At 42.1% G+C, this 21,720-nt stretch overlaps 1 protein-coding gene across 1 annotated transcript in view; it reads left to right on the forward strand.

Annotated features, from left to right (window-relative positions):
• LOC147147268 (GDNF family receptor alpha-2-like) overlaps nt 1-21,720 on the forward strand; it is a 69,462-nt gene that overhangs the window by 26,336 nt on the left and 21,406 nt on the right. Inside the window, exon 4 of the mRNA XM_086030689.1 lies at nt 10,076-10,454. Coding sequence (XP_085886815.1) covers nt 10,076-10,454 — 379 coding nt within the window. The remainder of the gene's footprint in view (nt 1-10,075; nt 10,455-21,720) is intronic.

A 21,720-nucleotide genomic window follows, 5' to 3' on the forward strand; every position in this document is an offset into this window, starting at 1 on the left:
TATCCAATTAAATACCCACAGCTATCTATGGCTGGTGGGAGGAAAGCAGCAGCGTAACGGCCGTGTGTGCCATGCTGTTGAAATGTTTGACATTTCCACATTGCCCTCTTTACAATTATCATTACTTAGGCAAACAGAAACATTTTGAGACACGCGGCAAACGTGACTTTCTCGTCATTAGATCTCGAAGGGTATCTGCGTGTGTTAGGCTGTGTGTGATTGGCTTTGCAAATTGTCAAGCTTGTGTGCATTCATATGCTTCATTTTTTGTGTGCGTGTGTGTGTGTGTGGACTGTGGAATTACTTCCAACCTGAGCACCAGCCTTTGCTTTTTGAAGTTTACTTGAGCTAGACCTGTTATTTGTAATATTCAGTTTGAAGTGGTGGCTGGGCTCTCTACTTTGTTGTGTTGTGTTGTTGTTCTCTTCTTACGTGTTTTGTATGACACGGCAGTGGACTATGTTATGTCAAACATCTAATGGGGCATAAAGGAAAGCAACTCATCCAAGCATTTCACACAAGAAAGGTGCAGTGTGACAAGGCAGTAGTCTATATTGTGGTGGGTTCACGCATGGTGGCAGTCCTAACTTGAATGGCTCCCCCTGCGAGATTTCCCCCCTCTCATCACTATAAACAGTAAAACAGAGGGCCAATTTAAATTAAAACAAGTAGTTAACCGTCGGATTTTCAGTAGAAATGCACAATACCACCACATGTTTCTAGTTAGAATTACTCTTACTCTGATGTAATGTTTGTTCATTTGAACCGACAAAGTAGAGAACGTCGCAGCTTGAAATGATCGGTAGTTTAAACAATAACAAGATCTCCATTACTGGTTAGCCACTTTCTACCGAGCTCTTCAAACAAAGATGTCACACTTCCTTGATAACGATAACCTCTTCAATAGCAAAGTCCTTGAAGACCTCGATATCTCCCCATACAAACATCAATGATTTACTTGTCATAATGCAAATACAAAACCATTTCACATAGTATTTTGGGAGGCGATAGTAGCGGTGCCACCCTGTCCGGCCGAACATACTGAACATACCAGAAACAGCCACCGATCGCACACAATAAGAAATGTGTATTTGACAGCAGACTGCATATGAAAAGTATGTTCAGTTGAGTTCATTATAGATTACGATGCATGTACTGTATTGTCACAAAAAAAGCCCTAGAAAAAGCAGCTGACTACACGGAAGTCCCCCAAGACTTGCTGTTTTCTCGATGCTGGTTTGAGCCAGGTTTTTACTGAAAATGTTGGTTTGAACTCTCTCTTGTAAGAGTTTGGGTGCTGTTTGGCTTTGAAGGTTCCACTATTTTTCATCTCTGAAACACAATACACTGTGCCTGTGTGCAGTAATGAAAGGAGTATAGAAATGTAAAAGAACGAGAAGAAAGAAATAGGCTACAAGCACACGAGTAGATTACTTTAAGAATATTTGTTGAAAGTGCAAAAATCAAAACAAGACCACTTTTACATTTACAGTAAACCGGCGACACTCAACTTTTGAAGACGGACAAAAAGAAACAGAAGCACTTTGGCAGATGTGAATGTTAGCAGACTGCAGATGCTCATAAGATCTGGAGTATTTTCAAGTGGGCTTACAATGAATTTAAATTCTGTCTGACTCCGCCAATCTCAACCGTACGCTCGAACCACCACACACACGCACTTCAAACTCCGAAATGTTGTCATCGAAAGATCCTCACGCAGTTGGCTTGGCTTCACGGCAATAATTTCCTGCTCTGAGGTCCAGTGCAGCTGGTCGCCGCTCTTGAACTCTTCCTCTGAGGATGTCTGTTTGAATGATTTGCCATCTGAGGCTGAGGTGAGATGATGTTGTCGACCCTCTTTGTGCCTAATGCAGACCTCGCTGTGGCAGAAAGCGCAGTGCTAATGACTGATGAGCCCTTTGACACAGCGATGCTTGACATGCTCCTCAGGGTCCGGACTAAAGACTTCCCTAACAAGCTCTTGCACACTCACCCAGGGCCATATTAAATCCAAACTTTGGCACCTTTCCTAATTACTGAGAACATACGCGTAGCCAAGAGCCTCTTTTCTAACCTGGGATGAACCCCTCCCCACCAATCCCACAGCTCTGCACCCCTTGAGTAAAGGATGATATAAGAAATGCACGATTCAAATTAGGCTGACGGAATACAGTTACTTGGGAAAGAAGATCGTTCTCTTTGGGATAAAGGCAGGAAGGAAAAACATCCAATTTCAGATACAGTGTACATTTTCTCCACCTCCTCTAGACGACAGTTCACGGTTATCTTGCTGTATTTTCAGCCGCCCTGATTCGCTGTTCCTGCAAGGGTCTCCAGTCACATTTCACTCTCTGCGTGCGCTGCATGTCTACTAAAAGGCAAATGAGGGTTATTTCCATTATGCTGGCGTGATGCCCATTAAAAGCCTACTTAGAGTCAAATGGCCGGATTACCCCAAAGAACGGGGAAGCATTGGATCAACATTAAGAAACCGGGGTACCCTTCCGCCATACGCTTATCCGGCATTTTGTCCGACCGGAAAAAAATGGTACCCTCCTATGGGCAGTCCGCCTATGACTTTAAACTGGCTTCCGTTAGCGTTTCCGACTACAAACTGCGACCAACTACCGGTAAAATTTGGATCTGTCTATCCATCTATCCGTCTAATTCCGACCACACCAAAAAAAAAAAAGCACGTCATATTCGAACAAATTTTGTGTACCTACATCATTCTGCCCAAAGAGTTTATAAAGCCTCACATGCACATGCCAAAAAAACACAAACAAAAAGCAAGGGATCGGCTGGATTGTCATCTGTCACACCATATTGCCCCCAACGAAATGTTTACTACATATGAAGGTAAAAGGCTTCACCTTGCTGGCGCTAAACTTGGGCGTCCGCACAAGTTGACCCATCATTCACATTTATCCCTCTGAGTTTTTGGCTTCAAGAAATGAAAAAAGAATACATCCTTCATATGTGGACAGTCATAGTGTCTGGAGTTGTTTCTGCATGTTCCATAGCGGCAGTGTTTACTCGGCTCTCTTCCTAAGATAAACGGGCAGAAGACAAACAGCACTAACAGGAGTCGTCCGCAGAGCGCGCTTCTGTTATTGTCAACAGTCTATGGTGTGACCCTGACATCACGCGGCATGCTATTAGGACGCGTTAGCTAACCAAAAACATGCCTGATGTAAAACACACAAATGACGCAGAAAACTTACCTGCATCAAACGAAACAATAATAATCAATGTCAGGTTATAGACGATTACATAGATGGGCGAAATCCACTTACGCATATGCTTAATCCGTCTTTTTAAAAAGAAAAAAAATCCTGTTCATCGCCAGCAAAATGGGCATCCGACATAAGCGGTTAGACAAACTGGTCCATCAGCTAGGCGGAATGCCCACCTCTGCAAACCGCTAAAGCACAAGTATAAATCACAGCCGGCTGGGTGTCACTTACACAATGGGAAATATGCTGTGCTTTTTTTGAGGTGAAAGATCATATTCATTTGTTATTGGCAGCCAAACCAGTGGCCAAGGTTGGGCCACTCATGAAAACTAGTGGCAGATCTCAGTAACTGCGTGCCAGTTCAGTCGATTTCAGCCACGTCGCTCTGTGCAATGATTCTGAAGCTTATATTTTTTTCATCTTATGGTTGTGCATCAGTTATTTAGGTCCGCGGGGGAACTTGGAAGAATAACATATGGTACAATATAATATTTAATATTGACATAGCAATGACTTTGTTAAGCAGAGACAAAATTCACACTTGGTGATTTAACCATAATGCCCTGCATGAGATAACAGTACACTAGATAACTAGTCCCAACCTAAATGTACATATCATCACTGTCCTGTGACAAACATGTATAGTCCAATTGTGGTTTTTTTTTCATTATTAATTGTAATATAATATTAATTGTAATAATATTAATCATGTTAATGGGATTTCTGTAACATGGAAACCCAATTAACGTAAAGAAGTGGCGCGGCACATGTCCTAGCTGGTCCACCACTAATATGGACCACTAAAGTTGGAGATCTGGGGATGCTCTTATTTTTTTATTATCTTATATACATTAAGATTGACTTAAGCTATTTTTTTGTCTCTTTGGGGTAAGGGGTTCATTTTAGCATATGGTGGCTTTACCATATTGGCGGTGGGAATCGCAAGAGTAAATGACAAAAGGATATATTTTACAAAACATCATCATGAAGTGATGATGGATATTTTGTCGAGGGAATCATCAAAAATACAGCATTATATATGTAGACGTATATACACATGGTACATTAAATATAACGAGGTCAGATTATGTAGCTCATAATGTTTGCTATGTTATTGTTTATTTGCCATGTGACAAATATCTCCCTGTAAACTTTGAAGGAAACAGATTTTTTGCGGGGGTAATGAGAGCATCCATTAACCATTCAGTGTGTCAAACTGTTGTTCATTTATTCCGGCAGCTTCGCACACTTTCTCGCTAATGTTTGGTACAGCCGCCAGCAAGCCAAGTTAATAGGTATGTGTAGAGTGTAGCGATGAGAGCTGTTGATTGCACCGCTGATGGGCTAGGTTAATTATTAGGAGCAGGAGTCGCACATCTTTTCTGAATTAGTCTGGATTAATTGAACGCGCTCCTTGGCATGTGCGTGCATGTGTGTGCGCGCCTAAGTGGCAATCCTCTCATCACATCCTCTCTATCTGTCATGACCAACAGCCATCTGCCTACTGAAAGCTTTTTCCATTTTATATGTCTTTTATCATTAGCTTATCAACCGCCTCCCTCTTGCGTTATAGCAAAACAAACCTTCTTTGAAATGCACTTGGAAAATCAATTAGTAACACAATACTGCACTTTTCCCCTCCCATATGCAATCTTTGCTTCCTTCCCTTTTCCCCCCTGCTGTTCCGAGTGCATCCTGAGTGTGCGTTTGTGAGTGTGTCAAAATACCGCACTGCCAGGAAGCGAGCTTTGTGTCTTACATTCACCCCAGGACATTTTTTTTTTTTTTTTTTTCGAACACCAAATTCAATCTCAACTCCACAGTCAGTGGTAGTCGCGAAAGAAAAACAAGTTGAAGCGGCTTCAACCCGGAATAATCTTTGTGGTTCATCCGTCTCCTCCTGGACCCCCAGTGGCCAACATTAGAGCCTGCAGATGGTCAGGGGAGATTTAGGGGCTGCAATTCATCAATGTAACTGGACAAGCGCCACGGAAAGCTCTCATCCAGCTGGACCACCATCCCCTGTGGGCAGGCCTCAGTCAGACGGCTGTCCTTCCTTGGCCTCGGCACCCCTTTCCGATCCTGTTGGAAAAGGTAGATTTTGTTCAGCTCTGGACTGGACAAGGTATGGAACTTGAAGGAACTTCCTTGATCAATGATAGGGGAAATGAATTAATCAGTTGTTATTGTTGTATTGCGATTCTTGTAATCATGTTAAATACTAAGGCCTGCCGCACACCGCGTGACACAGCCAAATGTGACAGAAGGGGATATTTGTGAAAAAAAAAACAACAAAAAAAAAACTGTTGGCAACCCACACCTGCACACAAGGTGATTAACCTTCGCAGATGTCATCAACTTGCTACAATGGGGAACATTGCAATTTCTCGAGTTCTTATGAGGAAACATCATTGATGTCATTGAATTTTATGGGGCGCTGTGAAGGGTGCCGTGGATGCCTGGGGTTGGCGCCCCATTGCCCCCCAACCCCCCACCCACCTTTGCATGCCGCTGCCCAGAGAAAATTGACAAGTATGGGGAGAAAATGCAGATTCCACAAAGAAGGGCCTCTTTTAACAAAGAGGAATAAGAATTTGGCACAGAAAGGTTTGTGAGGCGAAAACTTCTCACATTCACTTTTCACAAACCTTGACTTATCTGATTCTTATTGACAACAATGAGCATGTTAGTGTGAAAGCAGCCAGTGAAAAATCAGCCCTGAAGCTGAGGACACACCTCAAAGTGGCGCCAGGAGTCTGGGGACCAAACTCTATTTGAACTATTCACTAATTGATTCATGAAGTAATGTTTTACAGTTAACAGGGAAGTCAACCCAAAACATTTCTTTACAAGACTATATTCCATGCAGGCACACTAGTTGAAACAAGGCATTCTGATTAATATTGCATTTGTGGAATATGAGTAAAGCAGCAAAATAGACCCATTTTTAGCCATCTCTGGGGCGGCCATTTTGTCACTTCTGTCGACTGAAAATGACATCACAGGTAACGACCAATCACGGCTCAGAATCAGACAACAGGTGCTAGTAGTATTGCATTAAAACTACTATTAGAACGTATTTGTATCGTTTATTAAAACGATAAAATTGATTTATATCTTAAATGTAACAATATATGTAGCTTGTTACCCTCACCACTGCCTATTACAATACGATTTTTGTTGTTTGCAGCTCTATGATGTTTCTTAGTGTGAATAAATTTTGATTGTAAAAATAATGGCTTAATAATGAATGTGAATAATTAGTATTTGGCATGTGCTTTTCATTTCCTTTTATCATCTATTGTCAATTCACAGAATTTGATTTCATTAACTCTGTCACAATGGCTACGCCATCCAAATGGAGCTGTAATCAAATACATTTTACTCAAGTCCAATGCATGTTATCATCATATCATTAAGATAGATGATACATTTTGATTTGATTTGATTTTTTTACCTAATCCCACTAACTTCCAAAGAGATAAGAAATAAAGTTAGCGGGTACAAACATGACCTCCATGAGAAGGAAGGATACAGAATATCCTCTCCCCCTGAGGGCGTGCAATGATAAAGAGGGTTTACAATTATTATAGAGCAGATGTCTCAAAAGTATTGACACTTGCACTTAACTAGAAATATAGATACTTGTGTTAAAAAAAGAATTAGTGTTCATAAATATTGGTTTTCTAACATAGTAAAGGTGAAAAGTTGTCAGACCAATATATAGCGGCAAAACAGAAACTGTAATAAAGTCAATTTTTCAGGTAACAAAGTATTTCTACTTTGTTACTTTTCCCCCTCTGTTTCGAACAAAGAAGAAAAGGCCCTGCTGCATGGTGACTCAGCACATACAGTAACATGTCTCTTCTCTCCTGTCCTTATTTTTTCTCCAGACTACCATCTCCATTTAACCTTGGTACATCGAAATGAAAGTTAGTTAATGGAAACAAAGATTTACTATACGTTCTTCTGTCTGTGATGAAATACTTAGAATCCCCTTGTGCAGTTTCTCAATAGCAGGGGGGGTAGTTTTTATCCGAGCGGGATCTGAAAACACAAAATAATTAATTTCATTGTCGGCTTATTTCCTCTCCCACTTGCAGTTAGCTGCGTTCTTCTTAAGCCCATTTGCGGGATTGATATTGTGCGATAGACCACTTGAAAACAATGCGGCGTCCGTGGCACACCCCTCCAAAAACAAATGGTCTTCTTCCTGCTGCAGGCTGTCTGATAGACACAGTGTGAGATTGGTTCTGTTGAATAAGAGATGAATCTCTCTGGGTGTCACCATGGCGCCATGACCTCTGAAATATCATTATCTACAGGGGAGGGAGGTTAAATCCTCTAATATTGCTTGAATACGAGTGAATGGGGTACAAAAGGTGTATCATTTTCCCCCTGCCCCGTGGTAGGAAACAGCACACCTAATGGCATCGTCTGTTATCCACAAATATCAGGGTTAATTACAGTGCATGGACCTGTCATTGCACTTGAAAAACAGAAGTGAGTTTAATCGTTTACCATACAAATAGTGCATATTAATACAACAAAGTGGGAGATATTTAAGTATGGGATTTTGAGGCTTGTATTTTGGAAACTGTGAATTACTTTTATTTCTTTGGGTCTCTAGTCTTTATCCCGCATGGGAAATAGCATTTCAATATGGAATCAATTGACATAACTTCAACTTCGACAACATGCTCCTCCCACAGACTATTAGAGGCAGAAAAGCTTTTTTTTCCAGAAAGGTTTCTCCCGACTGACCTAGCAGCCTCTGTCCTGAGTGTCAAAGTATGAAGCCCGGAATTTGGCTAAAATGCCTGCTTTACACCAAAATGGACGACTTCATGATTAATTTGGCGCAAGGGTCATTTAGAATTTGCCATGCCGTCCACCCATTTTCATGTTGCTTGATCATGCTGTTTTTATAAATAGGCTTATAAAAATTGGTGAGTTTTCCGGAATGTTGTGGCTTCCTAAAAGTCAATTAAAAATAAACAATGATTTCTCCTCATGCTCATACATTAAGAAATCAATTTGTGACATTTGAGTCCAAGCTCGATATTTATTTGAATAAATGGGCTTTGCAACATTGCACTGAGGGACATTTTTACGTCATTCATTATTGACTGTTGCTTCATGATGTAATGATTAAGATTCGCCTATATTTTGAAACCACTAACTCGGGAACATCTCATTTGAAAGGTGGCAAAATTCATTTATATTTCACTCAGGGTCTTATACAGATGAAATCAATATTTCAGTTGCAGCAGATGTACTGCAGTTGTCTCTCCAGTGACTCGCAGAGACAATCTTTGATATTAGTGAGGAATGAACTTCCTGTTGACCGCAGCCGCAAGGATCAGTGCTTTGTTTGTTGACCATACTTTGCTACAGAGCCTCCTGTGATCTGTATTGGATTGTTGATGTTGACCGTGTATCGATGTGTATCTCTAGGTTATCATTGCATTTGTTGTGAAGAGGTTTTGTTTGTCCGACCACGTTTTATGGAGTGGAAAAAACTTCATCAAACTGACAATCCCAACCATCCATGTTCTATATTGCTTGTCCTCATTAGGGTTACGGGTGAGCTAGAGCCTATCCCAGCTGAGTTTGGGCAAGAGTCAGGGTACGCCATGGACTGTTTGCCTGCCATTCAAAGGCACAAATAAACATTCACACTCACATTCACAGCCTAGGGGCGAGTTAGAGTCTTCAATGAACCTAACATGCCTGTTTTCTGACATGAGGTAGGAAGCCAGAGGGCCTGGAGACAACCCGGGGAGACACCACAGGGAGAACATGCAAACTCTGCACAGGATGGACCATGAGGCAGATATGCTAACCACGACTTGACTGTGCTGCCATTGACCATCCCTTTTGAATCAATTCTGCCAGTCCTTATGGAGTTCTGGGTACTTCAGCTTCCTCCCCCTGTCTAAAACTATGTACAGTGTGTACTGTTCACAGAGGACGTTGAAAGTAAGTTTGATTGCCTGAGAATCAGAATAGGTATGCGCATAATAGATGCACACAATCTATCATTTTGTGGTTCACATTGTTGATTTTCTTGCAACGTCCTGGGGATCGATTCCTGAACTAGTTCAATTCATAATCCCGCTGAGATTGATCAACCCCTGTGTTGTCGGGGGAGTGGATGAATGAACTGACAAAAATCCTCTCTTGATTTCAAGTGTATCTAACAGTGATACCCAGCTACGATATTGCCGTGAGAGAACATGAGGTGTGCCGCAGGAAATGATCCAGTTTTACTAATTGACCCGAAAATTTCCATTTGTTGCAAATAATTTATCCTTATCTATTTACGCCAGTGACATAATGAACGACAGAATAATTAAATGCTCTTCCGCTAGATGGTAGAATGTACACTAACCATTTCTTCCTACTTACGTAACTTACGAAAAATAGCTTTGTTTTGGACTAAACAGGCTCAATGTCACAATAAGTAAAAACATTTAAAAACAAGTACATCAAGACAAGATGATAATTATTTCCAGAGCTGGGCATTTTACAAAATTTTGTGCGTCCATCATTCGTCATCCGTCCGTGGCCTAGGTACCCATTCGTCATTCCGTCATTGTAATCAGGTGGTCAGTCCGTCCGTCAGTTAGTCCAACAGAAGTCCTGATGCAAGTCCTTGATCAGATCAATATTTTAGTTTCCATGAAAAAAAACAGTGCATCCCATCATAATTTTAATCAGAACTCTGATCGGATTACAGAATTTTTGTCCATGTAATCGTAGACACTGTTCATAATGTTGTAACGTTACAACAGCAATAAAAGTCTCCCTGTCTTTGCACCGCCCTCTCCAATTAGGGATGCTCACAGTGGCCCCGAAGAGTTTCCACTGTGCCGACGCCGAGAGAACCTGCAACCCGTGCCTGGACGCGGCCAAAGCCTGCAACCTCAACGGCACCTGCAAGCGGCACCGCTCCGCCTATATCGCCACCTGCAGCAAGGAGGACCCCAACAAGGGGGAAACCTGCAGCAAAAAGCGCTGCCACAAAGCGCTCCGGCTGTTCCTGGACCGCGTGCCTACCGAGTTCAGCCACCGCCTGCTGTTCTGCCCCTGCCAGACGGAGGGTTGCGCCGAGCGTCGCCGGCAGACCATTGTGCCCGATTGCTCCTATAAAGAGAAAGAAAAACTCAACTGCCTGGAGCTGAGGACGGTGTGCCGCCAGGACTCTCTCTGCAGGTGTGTGTGGAGGTGGGGGAGGGGGGTTGGGTTCAGCGAGCATGTTAAGCAGGAGCTAATGTGAAATGAGCTCTTATAAGGTGGTGGGAAGCGGGGAGGGCTGAAACAGTGGCATAGCGGCGTTTGCCAGGGCCGAGGCAATTCTGGTATCGGCGTCCTCTAATCGATGGGCTTGTGGTGCTTCCTGGATCCACCAGTGGGCTCTTTGGAAGACTGGACTTAATTAGGAGAAGAGGGGAGACCTTACGGCTCTAAAATTACAATTAAAAAAAAAAAAAAACGTTACTTCTACTTCAAGTACTATTATATATATATATATATATATATATATATATATATATATATATATATATATATATATATATTTAAAATAATTATACATATATGATGCTTTGGAGCAGCCTGCATCTTTGAAAGCCAGACCCTAAAGCTATGCCACTGGCGAGAGCCCCCATGACGACAGGAAATCATGTTTCATCCATCCGTAAGGGTTGTCTGATACAAAATCCTCTCGTCACTTTCAACTCATTCTAAAACATGCACTATTGAAACTCATGAATGAAAATCGGCTCAGCTTCACCCAGCCGCCAATCAGGGGGCCAACTGCATTGAGCAGGACGAGAAGCAAACGTTTGCAACCTGGAGCGTGACCACTATTATCTACTCTCAAGAGTTCTATGTTAATAATTCCCTTTTGGATATGATCAAAATAAATCTAATTTGTATGTCTGCATAGCTGAAGCTGGCAGGTGTGTGTGTGTCAGAAATGTATAACAAAGTGCTTAGCACCCTGCACAGATGCAGCTAAAATGAAGCAGCATTATCTGGCTAATTTGGCATTTCCAAATTAAAGGTCAGGGTGGAAACATTTTTCAGAGTCTGTTAAAATTCATATTCTCATTGGTAATAGGTTTTATAATACATAAAAGTCACTTCCTGCAAGTTGTCAACCACAGATCGATCAGAAAATAGGTTTTACTGACTCATTCCGAGTGTTTCCAAACCTCATGGAAGCAAGAGGAATCGTGGCTCTAGCCACGGGAAGTGACGTAGATATAGCTAAACCGCTCGCTACACCATAGACTGTACAATTTCTATGCGCGACAAACACAGGACATTCAATGGCGAGCGATGTTTTAGAATGAGAGGATTTTGAAACACATGAGCCGACAGAAGGGGGGCGTTATTAGACAGCTCATGATTAGTAGTCACTGAATCCTCCGACTACTGTAACGTCACATCTCCGGAAAAAGCCGAAGATGAGGGGGCGCGGGATTCAAACGGCAGACGACACATTCTGAATTGTATTTAGTGATTAAACTGCTGTCTACCAACGACCTAATCACATTTTAATGACAGTTACGCATTGTAAAGGGGGTTCTAGAGGGCTACAGAAAAGTTTTCAATGTCTGCACCCTGACCTTTAAGGATAAGTACGGTCGTCATCATTTCTGCCTTATTGGTAGGTTTCCTACGTCTCTCTGACAACACACCCATGTGGCTATTAGTTATTTACAGCAGAGCTGGGCACTTGACCCTTTTTTGCCGGTCCATCCGCGACCCTCCACCCTTGACCTGGGTACCCTTCCGGCCGCGACCCCCCCCCACCCTTATTCATCAAAATTATCATACTCCCCCTACGCGTTCCACCCACCGGCGGTGGGAGAGAGGCTAACGGCAGAAGCTTTTTAAGCATCATTAGTGGGCTAATTTACTATTCAATCCCCCTGTGGACACTTAAAACGCACTTCAAAATGCGCCACTAGTACTTTACTACTTACCCAACTGTGTGTGCTTACTTCCATTTTCCAGCCAGAGGTTGGTTTTGTCGTATTCTATAATTATTTGGGTCCAACAGCCGACCAGAAGTCACAGTCAACAAGTTACTTATTTTCCACACTTCCCCTCCTTCACACTTCCCGGCCTTCAAAATAAAAGCATACCAGCAAACCACTATACACAGCAGGTTTGCTACGGCGTATTTCCGGAAGTAGGGAAGACGAGGTGCATGAACTCCACCTTGATGTGCCGCTGTCATCCTTGACTGGTGCGCTCAGCTTGAATATACTCGTGGACACAAGTTGTTTTGAAACAGTTGAGTTCCAAGTCGGTCAGCGAACCTGCTACAACCATAAAGGGATGACCGAGATGACTCGAGGATGCATTTAATTTCATTGCCAAACTAGTTTGCTTTGCAGCAACGAGCTGCGTGCTGCATCGTCTCTCTCCTCCTCTCCATGTGGGAAACTGTATGTCATCGCAACATGTGACATAATGGACTGATCAGAGCAGCAACAATTCCTGATGTGTGCGTGGAATGTGTCGTAGACCTGTCACCAACAGCACAGTGCATCGGTCATGTGAATTGATGTGGCAGTTGTCGCTCGCGCCGAGGCGGGAGTAGAAAGAAGCCTTTCACCAAGTAGGCTGAGATGATTTTTGGCCGCCTCGTGACCTCGTGAAATATATATCTATTCATTTCAGTAGTTCAAAAAAATAAGGCTGATATACGGATTCATTCAAAGACAAAATACTTTTCAGAGGCCTAATTTCTATGCTGAAAACATTTTGTTTGTGCTGCGCCTAAAACACCCTTATAACAATGTAATGTAACTTATAACTGTTTATGTTTATTTATTTATTTTACTATCAGTTCTACATAACGTCGCTGTCCTGTGAAAACACGTAGGCTATGTCCAATTTTCAAAACTTTTAAAATTAATGCGATGTCTGTAACGCGGAAACATCATTCATGTAAAAATAAGAAAAATGGAAAAAAAAAAAAAGGAGATAAGTGTTTTTCACAGGACAGCAACGATACAGAAAGAGGTGCAGTACATCTGACTACATCATTATTATTTCATATTGATGGCAATGAGCTAAAAGGGACTGGCAGAGAGTCACTCCTCGACAGCAATTATCTTCCTCCCGTTGCATCTTTATAGTTTTTGTTTTTCCGCGGTAACTTTGCCAGCAAACTAATTCCAATTTTAAGGATGCCGTTGCTCCTCAGTGTCGGATGAACTTGTAAGGCTAAGTTGTTGAGACAATGCCCAATTAAGCATGAAAAAAAAAACAGTGGCTCACTTGGACTCCATGGCGACTGTGTTGGATTCAAACAGCCGCATTCAATTCACACCTAGCCAGCCGTGACATGTCTGCTTGTGTTGGAGCTGCTAAGAACAGGCAAAACACACAGTGTGTGGTTCACCCAATCAACTCCAAGGATCTTCACACTTTCCAGCGCTGTGTGTGCGTGTCTGCGTGCGTGCGTGCGTGTGTCCAGCCAGTTCATTAGTCTAACAGCACAAAAACTGTGGGACATTTGAATAATTTGAAGTATTTAAAAGCTCATTTGAGAGCCTAATGAAGTTCGACGGAGCACTAGACCCTTGAACGTCCACTGCTAAAAATAAAAGCCAGTGTGAGAAGCATCAGAAGAGAAAAAAAAAGAAACATTAATGGCTAATTTTCCATTTTCCTCTGTGACAGATGATTAGGCAGCTGATACAACCATTAGTGCCACGTCTCGGTGGCATTTACATGTTGAATACGGCAAGTTGGCGCAAGCAGCACCGGCCTTTTTCTGAAAAATATCCAATCAACTTTCGAGCAAGGTGAATTTAGTTGATTTTTTCCAGACAAGACATGAGCATCGCTGAATACAGCTTCCTAACACTACGAAACAAATATGTAGTAAACAAAATTTGCAATCTTTTTTTATTTAATTTATTATACCGACCATAACCTCTCAAGGAAAAAAAAATCAACTTACTCTGCTGTATATTTTGTGCTGCTGCACCTCTTGAGCTCGGGTCAGGATACCAGTGCTTTGCTCAAGGGCGCTTCAACAGTAATGAGGAAAAAATAGCCTCTCCACAGCAACCAGTTGCCATGGTTTTGCCGCAACATGACTCGAACCGAAGCCCCAAGAGCATATTTTTCAAAATGTCCACAATCCGTTATTTACATCTTTTTTGTGTTTTGGGTTTTTTTTGTTTTTTTTTTGGTACAAAAGGTAACTAAATTTCACAACAGACTCTTTTGGTGCGACAATTTAGCAATAAATGCTTCGTTGTGCTAGGTGCCACTACAAATTCCCCACAGTCTAATTTCCTCTGCACTTAACTGGATTACAACGTGCGCCATATGAGCAACATAATCGATGCGTAATTACATTTTGTGGCTCTTTTTAAATGCTCTGTTTACACCATTTTTTGGGGGGAAATCAAAGCAATCTTAATCCCGCACACTGAGCAAAGCAGCCGATCGTGACTGAAGTGGGCAATTGTGAAAAGAATAGTGGGTGACTCAAATGCATGCGCCAGGCAATTAATCCTTGGACACAAACCAAACTCGCTGCAACAGCAAACTTTTTGGGCAAAAACATTTTAGCTAAGAAGAAAGAAGAGAAATAAAAGAGAAGGCATTTTCTCGAGTCTCTTGGCGCCATATATTGACTGCAGACTCGCATTTCAGTCTCCACGTTTCCTTTTTTCAGCCGCAGATTCGGATGAAATTATAGATATAGTTCAGTATTATTGTAAAACGACAAATTTCAAATTGCAGCAAAACTAGTGCCGATGGTCACCCACTCATTTTAACTGCAGAGCCGTGGACACCGCATAACAGTTTAGTGGCATTCAGCCACGTTGTTCGGTTCGCGGCACGCCTTAGTCTAGTCTTTATCATTTTTGAGAAACTCAAAAGCCGCATTATTCTTGCCATTAAATCCATCCAAAGCAACTAAACTCTCTCCTCCAATTTATGATTGTCCTGATAATTGCTTGTGTGCGGGCATTGTGTAATCTGTTTTCAGACTGAGATTATTTCTTCGACCCGATGGCACTCGGGTGTCAGGGGTTCACCTGCGTATTGAGAGAGACGTAATAGAACATAAAAGCTCATTATCTGTGGCCACGAAAGGTCAACAGCTCAATGAGCACGTAGCGACACATAATTGTATGGCACACACGAGCTAGCACGCACATTGACCATCCCCTTACTTTTTGTACACACGTACAGCCAAATGGCATCAAGTGCTCACCTATACAATGCTGTCCTCCACGTGACATCAAACAGTGACTGTATTCGTCCCGGAAAACACAAGGAGAAATGGTTTAATTTAATCGGATCATTTATTGACGCTGCAGCATCGGCCCTAATCTGTGTTGCACCCTCAATATGTTCTACAAGGAAATCGAATTTCAACTCATTTGTCATGCTAATGACGACAGCGTCAAGGCATTAGGACTTTATTTTGGGGCTCCATGTGAAGAAACCCTGCAGTGAAACCTTCTCAAAATTAGAGGCAATGCTCCAAAAAAAATACTTTTTTTTTTTTTTTTTTCAAAAGTTAACTCAACAATACACACAAAATGCCAAGGTAAAACTTTTTTTTTTTTTTTTTTTTTTTTGCACTTCCCTCTGGGAGATGTGTTGATTAAAGAAAGGGATGATCATTCAACGACAGGCCTTTCTCCCCCCGGGGACATCCACCTCCAAACAGGATACACAGCTCGCCCGCCTGAGTCTCTTTCATTCCAAATGCAGGGGTAGCTTTGGAGAAGAGCGGGAATGTAGTGATAATGTGACAGAACGACAAGGAGAAGAACGAGGACGGTCTCATGAGATCGATCAAATTTTGACTGAAACAGATGACGGAGAACGAACACGGAAAAGGCCTCTCATAATTGCCATCCTGATGAGGGATTCGATTCAATGTGACTTCCTTGATTATAACACGCAATATACTTGCAATATAAACATGCATGGATCCTATGCATAAGGAGACCCCTTATCAAATCACTTGTCATAAGTGTAAAGTTAACCACAATCAAATTAATAATACCGTCGCTTTAGTCGCACTGCACTGAGCAACCAGGACACACGTGCACCTCTTTCCTATGTCGCAATGTTTAGGGCTCAAATTGTCATATTTGGTCCTACCATCACACCGCTATGGCGATGACATAAAAAGACCCAAAAAAAGAAAAATCAAACCACACTTGGAGTGCATCTTTTGTAAGCTCTCGGAGTTTTGTTAAAGTGTCTTGTACTGCCAGGCATGGTGACCTCCAAGTTTGTGTGCAGTATCGGAGGCATATTTTTATATATTTTTTTTTTATATATTTTGGTCGGCTTCCAAAAGAGCTCAAAGCCAAACTGCCCTAGTTACAACTTGCACAAGTCAAAAGTCATGTAAAAATAGTCATTCACATCAGCACTACCAACTTTGCAGTATGACAATACTTTTTGTTCGAGGCATTTTACATTCATATTGTTTCCAGGTGGAGCCCAGAGTCCCTGCTAACAAAAAAATAGTTATCTGAGTGGACTTCAAACGTATAATATTGGCTGGAGTTGCGGTGGCATTGTGCACAGAGATTTCATTTCTCTACCTGGTCTCTGCGGAGGCAATTGTTGATATTCGGGCGAGATCTGGGGACTGGACGACGAACACGCGTTAAATGGAGCAGCACTCATTTCTTCCACTCGGCTGTACTTCTACCGCAGTTTGCTATGATGTTATTTTGTTCCATAATCCAGAGCAAACAAACAAATACACACATCGCTCTCCTCTGTTGCTTATTCAACCTTCAAATGAATGCGCTCGTTTGAGGACCGCCGAGTCCAACAGTGACAGCAGGCTCTATTTGGACGTCCTGTTGTGTCTGGTGGAGAGACACATGCACGCGTCCAACCAAAGGAGCCCCTAATCCATTTTAAAAATCACCTGACGCTCTGAATCCAAGCAGCACAGAGTGCCGCAGTATATATGAAGTCTATTGATTGGCTGTTGGATCAATGCAACACTTTTATCTTTGATTTATATCATCCCCCCCCCCCCCCCCGTCCTCACGCTCACTGGTGGCCACTTGCTCACTGAATGCTTTGCCTACTGCTTTTCAGGGTGGACTGCCTGGTGACAAATCGATCACCCAACAGATACACATAAGGACAGAAACATGCGCACACACAGAAAAACAGCTTGATGATAAACAACAGCAGGCAGAGTGACCGACCCAAATTGGAATTACCGGCATATTGGTTCTGAAGTAATATTTGCGCACTGGGTTTTTCTTTTTTTTTTTCTTTGCACCCAGCTGACCTCTACTTTATACTTTAGCCACTATTCTACAACAACTGGTCGGATATTTTATTCTTTTTGATCCCGTGGTGACTGCCCTCAGCGCTATACTACTCACACTTATTTGACAACTATATTTTTGTACTATTTTTCCTTCTATATAAATGTGGGTTTTCTGCAGGTGCTCCGAATTCCTCCCACATTCCAAAAATGTAAATTAAGACTCCAAATCCCCATTGGCATGAAGGTAAATGGTCGTTTGACTGTGTGTGCTCTACTCAAGCAAAATTAGCTTCTCCCTCTCTCTCTCGTGGTTGTAGGACACAAACTACTGTGAATTACATGTTCAAGCTAAATACTGTACAGTGTTTGATATGTACCGTTACTTATCCTTTGGTTAGGTGTGAACTGCAATCACTTGGAATGAAAGAAATGCAACATTTCTCCCTCTCTGTACTATCACAAGTGATATACTAGAAGTGGAGAGCTCCGATTTTGAAAAGGAATCAAGTGTGGTGAACCTTTGCCTCATATGTAGAGTTTTTCGGCAATGTTGTGCAGTGATCAGGCCTTTGCTGTTGGCTGTGTGAGACATAGTGGCTGCACATGAGAGTTGCAAACAAGATGAGAGGCAAGCCAGAGCGGAAGAACACAGAGGGAGGTCTCCGCTAAGGAAAGTGTATTTCATTCCAATACACGGTGTGTTGTGTGTGTGTGTGTGCGCGCCTGCTTGCATGTACACGCTCGCTGACCGCTTTAACCTCACCATTAAAGTAAATTTATCGATGTTAACTGCAGGCATCATTGACGAGGCATGCCTATTTTCCTTCATTCATTTCCTCTGGTGGTATGGTATCTATTATTAATGCAAATAGGACTTATCTTTATGTACATGGTGATGTGTGCGTGCGGTTTGGAACAGACATGAGGCATCGTTCTCATCCTTGATTTGCATTTCAGAACTTGTCCAACAGTTTTTAATAGTAACGTATTTGCAGAATCCTAGAAAACATGTGGTAAATCATTTTGTAATCAATGCAAGGTACTTGGAAACCAACGCAAAATAAATTAGCATGCTTGTTAAGAATGGGAGACAGGGTGGTCCAAACAAGCATTTTGTTGGAAAAACGTGTGAAAAGGTGAACCGTCAAGTTTAGCAAAGACAAGCACCAATGAAGATATAATGGTTCTCTGCAGAACTACATCAGTGGTTAAGAATGTTAAGGTGTTTTTTTTGTTAATTTTTAAAAATTGCAGTGTAGGGTTAATAGAGGTTCAATGACGCTGACGTTAAATCAATTCAACACAAATTGTAAGTTGATCAGCATCTTTAAAGGTGAAGTCAACCCAAACGTTTTTTGTTTTTTTTCAAGAATATGTTCGATGCACCTGTTTCCGAAGCTGAACCATGATTGGTCATTATCTGAGCCCTGAGACACTGTGATGTCATTGTCAGCCGACAGAAGTGATAAAATGGCCGCCCCTGAGATGGCTAAAAGCGGGTGGATTTTGCTGCTCAACTCATATTCCACAAACGCAATATTAATCAGAATGCCCTGTCTCAAGTAGTGGGCCTGCACAGAACACATTCTGGAAAAAAAATGTTTGACTTCCCCTTAAGGTTCCACTGTAGTTTTTAATTTGATGTATGAAATATGAAACTTACAAAAAAAAAAAGTGTAGCTTTAATATGCAACTAATGGCTGTTTAATTACTGGTGATAAGAGCTGTAGCACACTATTAACTCACATTTCCCAGCACATTTGTTTGCGTGCGGAGGTTCTGTTTGCAATGCTTAGACAATATTAAGGGAGTTAAGATAACCTTGAATAATCTGCTCACCTCTTACTGCTGTGTGCATGCATGTGTTTGTGCGCGATGCGTGATTTAGCATTCATTCAAATGGCACAACACTCAGTATGGGGTTCTAAGTCATTTTGCAGCTGCTGGTACCGAATCAACTGCAAGTGAATGTGTCCACCAAGTAAGGAGAATTGTGGTAAATGTTTTCAAAATAAACCAGAAAACCAAACAAAATGGGCAAGAAAAATGTGATCGCTAAGCTTCCTTGTGCTTTCACTGAATACCATCTGTCCACATGGCTCTTTTCGGATCGACTGGGAATCCCAATGAGCGCGGCGTTGCCAAAAATAGCAGGTGCTAGCACGGTCAATAAATCTACAAGCCACAACATGAGAAATACCTGGACACGCTAATTAGATCCAACAAGGGCCGTGTGAAAAATCTGCCTTTAAAGAGATAAAAATGTGAATTTTGTGTATGATTGTGGTTGTTTGCAGTAGTGTATCATGCAGGGAGCTTGTGTTTCTACATCGCAATGCTGTTAACAACCATCCTTCCGTGCATGTTCTATAGCGTCGTAATTAGGGTCACGGGTGAGCTGGAAGCCTCTCCTAGCTGTCTTTGGAAGACACCCTGGACACCTATGGACAATTTCAGTCTTCACTTAATTAAAGTATGTTTTGGGAATGTGGGAAGAAGCTGCAGTGGCATGCAAAGTCCACCACACAGGAAAATCAGAGCTGGGATTCAAATCCAGAACCTCGTAACAGTGAGTGCTAATCACTAGGTTACCCATTTAGTTACATTTTGAAAAGCGGTTTTGTACTGCTTTTGTAAAGGCAGAATTTTTACACACAGCTCTTAGGTGCCTATGTAGTTTGACTGCACTAGAGTTAGCCTCAATGTCACAGCAAATAGTGAGGTGGCCGACTCAAAGAAAAGAGTTAAAAGTGAAAGTGAGTTGCATGAAACCACATCTCTGATTACGTAAGGGCTTTATTATTATTATTAATATTTTTAATCAAAATAGCACTTCTGCTCCCCACAAGGTCAGAGTGCTTTGTTTGCCTCTTTCATAATAATTGTTGAAGTAATGAGCCATGCATCACAATGTGCGCAGGCTTCCACGATAAATGTTGCCGATTGTTTGCCGCCGATGTTAGTCAAAGTGAGAAAGAAACACATGCACACACGCTGCGGATTTTGCATTGGCACATTCAAATTCCTTAATGGCAAGTTTGCAAATGGGCCTACTTGAGACTGACGAGAGCAAGACGAAGAGGATAAAAGGGGGTGAGACTGAAGGATAGAAAGGAGATAAAATGTTGGCGAGGAGGCCAACGCAACAGAAAGCACCTCCTTTGTTTTTTCATTTGCCTCATCCAAGTGCTATTATGCCATCCCATTAAGTGGCCGCCATTGTCATAGCTGTTGTTATGCCTTGTGTCGATGATGGAGAGATAGCGCTGACAGACTCAATATGCTGAAGACGAGAGATAAGGGAGAAGAGCGGCAATTTCTCATTTGAACAGAAATAATCATCCTTTAGAAGCTATTAAGGATTTGGGGAGTCTGATAGCTATTTTGTCTCTGCGTCTCATCCGAGAGGAAATAGTTTCTTGGACTGACACTCATCTGATTGGACTCACATTGTTTGTCATGGCCATCAAGTGATAGGAATAAGAATCCATGTTGTCAGGAGTAAGTCTGGAGGGCTCCAGATTGATGGGGAATCTTCAACCGCAGATGAGAATTGACAAAATATTTATTATTAAAAAAAAAAAAAAAAAGGCGCAATACTGACAAAGTGCAAATCAAAACGCTGGTTAACAAACCAGGAAAAAACGAGACGAAACCAAAAGTGCTTGCAAAAGGCAAGAACAGATGTAAACGGAAATTGCTTGTCACTAAACGACAAGGAAATATAAACCAGTACACCTAGAAACCTACAAACCAAAAAACACTACTTTCATGAACACAGAAAAACCTGGCGAGAGAAAAACGGGTGTGACCACGGGACGTCTAGAAAATTCAAACACTTGCGGACAGAGTTGTGAGCAAGGTGAATAATTCGACAGTGTGTTGTCGGTCTGGCAGTCCTTAAATAGTCCAGTGATTATGACTCAGAACAGGTGTACATCTGAACGACACGCCCACCACTCCCACGGGAGCTGAAAGCAACAACAAAGCAGAACCATGACACGTATAAAAAGCCATTAGTTTTCTCTTACTGCCAGGCTGGACGGACGTGCACTTGGCACCGGCCCGAATGACTGTGTTTAAAGTGTCAGGTTGGCTGTAAGAAGTCTGCCTCTGTCGGGGCTCCCCTGCCACTTCCCGGGGAGCTGAGTGGCTGAAATGACCAGAAAAACT

The sequence above is a fragment of the Filicampus tigris genome, chromosome 5, assembly GCF_054856515.1.
Source record: "Filicampus tigris isolate MCC_2025a chromosome 5, RoL_Ftig_1.0, whole genome shotgun sequence".
Lineage (NCBI taxonomy): Eukaryota > Metazoa > Chordata > Actinopteri > Syngnathiformes > Syngnathidae > Filicampus > Filicampus tigris.